At 51.6% G+C, this 8,104-nt stretch overlaps 2 protein-coding genes across 2 annotated transcripts in view; both read left to right on the top strand.

The window, feature by feature from the left end:
* Positions 1 to 4: 4 nt before the first annotated feature.
* Positions 5 to 7,219, top strand: DDOST (dolichyl-diphosphooligosaccharide--protein glycosyltransferase subunit (non-catalytic); the record flags this gene model as incomplete). The annotated part of the gene is made up of 11 exons (XM_009995771.1): positions 5 to 113; positions 895 to 1,005; positions 1,241 to 1,327; positions 2,011 to 2,114; positions 3,705 to 3,799; positions 4,199 to 4,292; positions 4,679 to 4,827; positions 5,094 to 5,241; positions 5,705 to 5,825; positions 6,780 to 6,886; positions 6,971 to 7,219. Coding segments are annotated over 11 exons (1,275 nt in total), but the record flags the coding sequence as incomplete, so codon positions are not given.
* Positions 7,220 to 7,272: 53 nt separating this feature from the next.
* Positions 7,273 to 8,104, top strand: part of DDI2 (DNA-damage inducible 1 homolog 2 (S. cerevisiae)) — a 21,378-nt gene continuing 20,546 nt past the window's right edge. Inside the window, exon 1 of the mRNA XM_009995772.1 lies at positions 7,273 to 7,284. Within this exon, the coding sequence (XP_009994074.1) occupies positions 7,273 to 7,284 (12 nt within the window). The remainder of the gene's footprint in view (positions 7,285 to 8,104) is intronic.

Genomic DNA, 8,104 nt, shown 5'->3' on the forward strand with positions numbered 1-8,104 from the left:
GGTGGGGCTGGTGGGACTGGTGGCCGGGGCCGAGGGGGGACCCCGCACCCTGGTGCTTCTGGAGAATGGCAACCTGAGGGACACGCACTCGCTCTTCTTCCGCAGCCTGGCGGGTAGGGCTCGGGGAGGCGGATGGGGCCGCTGCGCCGGGCGGAGGGAGGAGATGGGGGTTCCCTGGAGCTGCAGGGGGGAGGCTGGGGTCTTTTGGTCAGGCTGAGGGAGGGGAGGGGTTTGGGGTTCTGTGGTCAGGCTGAGGGAGGGGATTGGGGTTCCCTGGAGCTGCAGGGGGGACGCTGGGGTCTCCTGGTCAGGCTGAGGGAGGGGAGTGGGGATGTTTGGGATTCTCTGGTCAGGCTGAGAGAGGAGATTGGGGTTCCCTGGTCGGACTGATGCAGGAGATTGTGGTGCCCCGTTGTCCTGGTTTATGCAAGTGCGGTTATTCAGAAGAGACCTAAAAGTAAAATTGCCAAAACAGAGAATTGATTCTGGCCGGGCTTAAACCAGGACACCTGGCCAGGCTGAGGAGGAGACTGGTCCCCTGGGACTGAGGGGGGCTGGTTGAACTCCTCTGGTCAGACTGAAGGAGGAGACTGGGGTTCCCCAGGGGAGAGGAGGATGTTTGGGGTCCCCTGGTCGGGCTGAGGGAGGATGTTTGGGTTGTTTATGTTATGCCTGTGTTTCAGTGCTGGTCCCTGCTTGACGGGTGCCAGCAGGGCATCCTTGCAGCAAAGGGGCCCTTCAGTGGCTTGATCCCCCTTGGTTTTATGTGGGAATACCCTAGTTGAGCTCCCAGAAAGCCCATAAGCCAAATAAACCTCAACATTTTGATGCTGCTTTGCTGCTACATGGGCTGATTTTGTGAAATGTGAAAGTTGTCAATTTTTGTGGCTGCAGACAGGGGCTTTGATCTCACTTTCCGGACAGCGGATGATGCTGGCCTGTCCCTGATAAAATATGGAGAATTTCTGTATGACAACTTGATTATCTTCTCACCATCCATTGAAGGTAAATACAGGAGGGGAAAACTGAAGTGCTCTTGGAACTTGGTGGCAGTTTTGGAAGGGGATTTTCCATCTGTTTTTTCTGAATTCCGTTCAGAATTTCTGAACCCAGCAGCAAAACTGCTGGTTCCTCCAGGGTTTTAGTGGTGGCTCCTTCAGCCACGATAAAAATGGTTTGGCTTTTTGCCATGATTTAATTTTGCTGTGGTGTTGCTGACCAAAGAGTAATGAATTTTCAGATTTTGGTGGAAATATCAACGTGGAGACCATCACTGCTTTCATTGATGGTGGTGGCAGTGTCCTCGTGGCCGCCAGCTCGGACATTGGTGAGTGCAAACCCTCCTCAGGACAAATTAGCACCTCTCAGCTGCTTCTTGGAACAGGCACCTGCACTGCCTGTGAGCAAGTAGTTTATTCATCCTGGAACAAAAATGGTGGAAAAACAGTTTCCTGTTGTGAGTCTCCAGATTTGGGCTGTAAGGAAATGGGTGGTAAAGAGCCTTTGTTGATGGTTTGAGTGGGAATGTGATGTTCTGAATGGGAATGTGATGGTTTGAATGGGAAGCACTTCAGCCATACACCATCATGGTCATAAGGAGATAATACAGTTCTTCTCAAGTTTATTTTTGCGAGGAATCATGAACAAAGTTTTCTGTCTCATATTGAAGCAAACCCACTGCAAATGCAAATAAATACCTGCTGATACAGCAGTACTCTAAAATGGGGGATAAGAAAATACATGCAGCTGGCTAGAGATGGCTGTTTGAAAGGAGTCAGGAGGGAAACTGCCCATGCAGGGAGGTTGGAACTAGACGACTTTAAGGTCCCTCCCAACCCAAACTGTTCTGTGTTTCTGTGAATTGACGTGGGGCAGGTTGTGTTGCTCCTCAGGGTTTGACTCCCAGAGGACTGAACTTGTGAGCCTAAGCTGAACTGACATTTTGTTTTAAAAGCTGAGCCTGGCCTTGTGCCCCAGACACACTGTGTGACAACAGCTCTGTCCTTCCAGGGGACCCGCTGCGGGAGCTGGGCAGCGAGTGCGGGATCGAGTTTGATGAGGAGAGGACAGCTGTCATTGACCATCACAACTATGATATATCTGACCCTGGCCAGGTAAGCGGCTTTGCTGGCACAATTTCGGCTTTGTTGATGAGATTTGAGGTGTAAAGGTTCAGGGATGAATCTCCTGTCCTTGTTTTCCCTTTTTGCTTCCACTCTGTTTTCTCAGCCTTCCTCCCGAGAAAGTCGGAAATGGTTCCAAAGCTGTGTCTATCCAGGGTCTCTGCCCTCAGATCTATCTTTGAATTTCCTGGGTTTAATCTTTCCACTGCCCTGGGTGATCAAGATGATCACCCTGTCCCTGGCAGTTCCACCACCATTAGCAGTGCTTTGGAACCACACTGAAGGGTGTGAGGGAATTTTCCTGTGCATCAGACACTGAGCGCAACACCCCGGATGTAGGAAGGGGAATGGTCAGTCAGTGGCTTTTTTTACCCCTAATATCATCTATTACTTTCAATTTAAAGCCCATATTAAGGTCTAAACTAAATATGTTCTGTGAATTTTTATTTAAAATAAACTATTGAATGGCTGTTGTTCTAGTTTAAGGATGGAAGTTGCTAAATATGGGCAAGTAAGATCATAGAATCATGGAAGGGTTTGGGTTGGAAGGGACCTTGAAGATTATCCAGTCCCAACCCCCCTGAATGGGCAGGGACACCTCCCACCAGCCCAGGCTGCTCCAAGCCCCATCCAACCTGCCCTTCAACACTGCCAGGGATGGGGCAGCCACAGCTTCCCTGGGCAACCTGGGCCAGGCTCTCACCACCCTCACAGCAAAGGATTCCCTTCTCATGTCCAACCTAAATCTCCCCTCTTCCAGTTTTAATCCATTCCCCCTTGTCCTCCTTTCCTGGAGCCCCTTCAGGCACTGGAAGGTTCTTTAAGGTCGTCTTGGAGCCTTCTCTTCTCCAGGCTGAGCAATCCCAGCTCTCTCAGCTTAAGATGCTGTAGATATTGCTGTCTATCAAAAGGTGTTTTTTACTTATGCACCAGTATTAATTTAATTGTATTTCAATTAAAATGCTGCTTTTTTGCTTTTTAATTCAATTTTAATATTCATTCCACAGCTGCTTGGTTTTAATTGTCTTTCAAAACAAAGTTAACTTTAAAATTATCAGAGAACCTGTTGCTGGCTGTTAGAACTGAGCAAACGTGTTGGAGAAGGTCCAGAGAAGGACCAGGGAGATGATCTGAGGGCTGGAGCAGCTCTGCTCTGGAGACAGGCTGCGGGAGTTGGGATGTTCAGCCTGGAGAAGAGAAGGCTCCAGGGAGACCTTAGAGCAACTTTCCAGGCTCCAGGAAAGCTGTGGAGGGACTTGGGACAAGGGCAGGGACGGATGGGATGAAGGGAATGGATTAAAACTGGGAGAAGGGAGATACAGGTTGGACATTAGGAGGAAATTCTTCACCATTAATGTAGTAAGGCACTGGAGCACGTTGCCCAGAGAAGCTGTGGCTGCCCCATCCCTGGAAGTGTTGAAGGGTAGGTTGTGTGGTCTTGGTAGTGTGAGGTGTCCCTGCTCATAGCAGGGAGGTTGGAACCTGATGATCTTTATGGTCCCTTCCAACCTCAACCATTCTATAACTCCAAGTGTCCACCCCAACCCCTGCAGCACCTTCATGCTGATCTCTCGTTTCCAGCACACGCTCATAGTTGCAGACACTGAAAACCTCCTCAAGGCCCCCACCATCGTGGGGAAAGCAGTGCTGAACCCCATCCTTTTCCGAGGAGTTGGGTAAGTGACCTGCATCTCAACGTTGTTCTACTATCCCCTGCAGGGTGGGAAGAAAGGAGCTGAGGTAGGGAAGCAATGCCAACAATCCCCGTGTTGCTGTGAGGTGCGTGTAGGGTTAGTGGGCTGGGACTCCTACCATGAGCAATCTCTTGATTTCAGCTAATGATCAGAAGAAAATCTCCAAAGCAGCTTAGTTGTTGGCTGAGGGGATGGTTCTTAGCATGAATTAGTGAAGCTTGAGTTGGTATTTTGAGGAAGTGTTTCCCTGCTTGCTGTGTGCAGTTGTCTGGCCACATCTGAAGGGTGTTGGAGGTTCACGCAGTACAGTGGGCGGCTGTGCCTTCCTGTGGGTGGGGGGTCCTGGGGGTCTCTGCTGCTAACCTTGCCTCTCCTTGCCAGGATGGTGGCTGATCCTGACAACCCACTGGTGCTGGATATCCTGACTGGCTCTTCCACCTCTTACTCCTTCTTCCCAGATAAGCCTATTACTCAGGTACACTCCGTTCCTTCTTCCCCTCTTCTGGGCTATGTTTCTAGGATAAAAGCCACTCAAACCTCTGCAACCTGGAAAAAGTCCTCAAATGTTTTATCTCCTGATGGGTCAGGCTGTCTCCTTTCCAGCATTGCCCTGGGAATCTTCCTCTTTGCTTTCTGCTGGAAAAGCGTCCAGTGTGAGGGGTGCTCTGCTGGATTAAAGCCTCCTGGTTTCATTCCAGCCAGAGAAGCTGCAAGTCTGTTACTGGTTATTTGGAGCTTCTTGGCTTCTTGTTTCACTGTAGACACAGCCAGATTGTTCCACCCTGCAGCAAACCAGAGATGAACTCTCCTTTCACCATCCCTAGGTTGCCTAAAGACTCTCCTAACCCCTTTCCTTTGCAGTACCCACATGCTGTTGGCAAGAACACCCTTCTGATCGCGGGGCTTCAAGCCCGGAACAACGCCCGCGTCGTTTTCAGCGGCTCCTTGGATTTCTTCAGTGATGCCTTCTTCAACTCTGCTGTGCAGAAAGCTACTCCTGGCTCCAAGAGGTGTGTTGGCTCCCTGACTGAGGAATATCTGAGGAGCTGTTTAGTCAAGAAAGTCCTGAAGAAGAGGCAAAAAATATTGGTGTAACAGAAAAGAGCAGAAAGAGCAGAAAGCTGGAATTAAATGGAGGGTGACGCGTCTGGAACAAAGCGCTTTGGGAGTTTATTCCCTCCTTCAACTCAGCTACTCGTTTGTTGCTTTGGTTTGAGTTTTGGGAGATGGTGGATGTTTTTTTGGCCAGCCTTCCTCAGCCTTCCTTCACCCACAGGTACTCACAGACGGGTAACTATGAGCTGGCCGTGGCTTTGTCCCGCTGGGTGTTCAAGGAGGAGGGGGTGCTGCGTGTCGGAGCCGTGTCCCACCACCGTGTGGGAGAACTCACACCTCCCAGTGCCTACACAGTCACAGATCTCGTGGTAAGGCTGCCTGATGGGAGCTCAGGGCACGTACAGAAGGGAATGTGGGAGCTACTGTGGAAAAACCTGAAGGGTGGTTGTAGAGGGGCTGGTGTTGGTCTCTTCTCCCGAGTAACTAGGGATAGGATGAGAGGAAATGGCCTCAGATTGTGCCAGGGGAGGATATTTAGCTTGGATATTAGGAAAAAGTTCTTTACTGAAAGAGTGGTGAGGCCTTGGAATGGGCTGCCCAGGGAGGTGCTGGAGTCACCATCCCTGGAGGTGCTCAAGAAGTGTTTAGATGTGGTGCTTCACCATATAGTTCAGTGGTTGTGGTAGTTGGATTGTGGTGGGGCTCGATGACCTTGAAGGTATTTTCCAACCTTAATGATTCTGTGATTCTGTGAAAACTACAACTGGGAATGGGTCGAGGTTGATTTCCAGGCACCTCTGGTTACGGTCCCGTGCTGTGGGTTCCTTCCAGGAGTACAGCATCGTCATTGAGAAGCTTTCTGATGGCAAGTGGGTCCCCTTTGACGGGGACGACATCCAGCTGGAGTTTGTCCGCATCGATCCCTTCGTGCGCACCTTCCTGCAGAGGAGTGGTGAGTTCAACCTACTCATCTGTGGCCCAGGTGAGGGGACAGAGTGTCCTTTCAGCAAGGGCAGTGATGACACCAAACCGGGAGGAGTGGCCGATGTTCCAGAGGGCTGTGCTGCCATCCAGGGTGACCTGGAGAGCTGGGCAGAGAGGAACCTTGTGAGGTTCAACAAGGGCAAATGTAGGATCCTGTACCAGGGGTGGAACAACCCCAGGGACCAGTAGGGGGTGACCTGCTGGAAAGCAGCCCTGAGAAGGATCTTGGGGTCCTAGTCAACAATAAGTTAACAATGAGCCAACAATGTGCCCTTTGTGGCCAAGAAGGCCAATGGAATCCTGGGGTGCATTAGAAAGGGTGTGGTTAGTCGGTCGAGAGAGGTTCTCCTCCCCCTCTATTCTGCATTGGCTGGAGAACTGGGACCAGTTCTAGGCTCCCCAGTTCAAGAGAGACAGGGAAGTGCTGGAGAGAGTCCAGCGGAGTGCAACAAAGATGACTGGATCTCTTACAAAGCAAGATTGAGAGATCTGGGCCTCTTTAGCCTGGAGAGGAGAAGACTAAGAGACCTTATTCGTGTCTATAAATACCTAAAGGGTGAATGTAAGGAGGATGGAGCCAGACCCTTTTCAGTAGTGCCCAGTAACAGGAAAAGGGCAGTGGGCACAAGCTGAAACACAGGAAGTTGTATCTGAACCTGAGAGAAAACCCTTTCCTGTGAGGGTGACAGAGCCCTGGGCCAGGCTGCCCAGGGAGGCTGTGGGGTCTCCTCTGAATATATTCAAGCCTCACCTGGATGCAGTCCTGGGTAATGTGTGCCAGGTATTCCTGATTTAGCAGAGGGTTGGCCTAGATGATCACTAGGGGTCCCTTCCAGCTCAGATCATTCTGTGATTCCCCTGTTCCCCACAGCCTGTTTTCCCACTGCTCAGCCTCTCACCATCACCCTCCCCTCTTCCCCAGGTGGCAGATACACCGTGCGCTTCAAGTTGCCCGACGTCTATGGGGTGTTCCAGTTTAAAGTGGATTATAACAGGCTGGGTTATACCCACCTCTACTCCTCCACCCAGGTAAGCTTGGTGGGAATTAAATCACCAGGGAGGGAAAGGAAGATCCTTTGAGATTCAGTTCAGAGCCACTCTCCCCCCTCCCAGGTGTCCGTGCGTCCCCTCCAGCACACCCAGTATGAACGGTTCATCCCCTCGGCATATCCCTACTATGCTGGTGCCTTCTCCATGATGGTGGGACTCTTCATGTTCAGCATTGTCTTCCTGCACATGAAGGAGAAGGAGAAATCCGATTGAGCTCCCTGTGGGAGGAGGAAGAGCCTTTTCCCTGTGGCCAGGCAGGGACGGGCAGCGTGTGGGACCCTCGTTTGTAGCTGTGTGAGGACTGGTAGGTGCCAGGCACACTGAGGCTGCATTTGGTTTGTTTGTTTTACACACAGGGGGCATTAATGGGGAAGAAAGTGAGATTTTTGGGAGGGAATCTGTCACTGGGGCATCTGGAATCTGGAACATTGAAGCTTTGGTGATTCCTTGAGGAGTCTCTGGTGTTCATCTCACCCTGCCTTTTTCCAAATAAAGTCTTGATCCTCTCACCCTGGGTTGAAATCAGTGAATTCACTGTGGGGCTTTTGGCCCCAGACTTGCAGGTGGCACTGAAGGGTACGTCCCCATGTCCCCCTCACCAGTTTGGGGTGTTCCATGCGGGGACAGCCTGGTGGTGCTGAGCCTGGAGCACCTTGGAATGGAAAAGGTAGAGGTCTGGGGTGTGCAGAGGAGCTTGGAGCACCCTAAAAAACACACCGAGGAGTACAGGGAGCCCCCAGAGGCATTGAGGAAGATGGGGCACCCCAAAGAGCAAACAGGTGACTTGAGGGACACCCCTAAAGCCCCACCGAGGGGCTTTGCAGCCCCTCAAAACAGGCACGGGCTTGGAGCACCCTAAAAAACACACCGAGGAGTACAGGGAGCCCCCAGAGGCATTGAGGAAGATGGGGCACCCCAAAGAGCAAACAGGTGACTTGAGGGACACCCCTAAAGCCCCACCGAGGGGCTTTGCAGCCCCTCAAAACACTCACAGAGGGGGCTGGGGAGGAAAAAAAGCAGCTAAAAGGTGCGATCCAAGAAAAATGGGGGGAAGCTGAAGGGGTGGGAGCCCCGGAGCACCCCCAGAAGAATCCCAAAGGGCTGCACTGAGACTTCTGTGGTACTCCAAGTCTGTTTTGGGGCGGAAAACACGGAAATGGCGCTTGGGTTCTCCTGCCTCCCGGGGCGGGCCCCGCC

The sequence above is a fragment of the Chaetura pelagica genome, unplaced genomic scaffold, assembly GCF_000747805.2.
Source record: "Chaetura pelagica isolate M959 unplaced genomic scaffold, ChaPel_1.0 scaffold234, whole genome shotgun sequence".
Classification (NCBI taxonomy): domain Eukaryota; kingdom Metazoa; phylum Chordata; class Aves; order Apodiformes; family Apodidae; genus Chaetura; species Chaetura pelagica.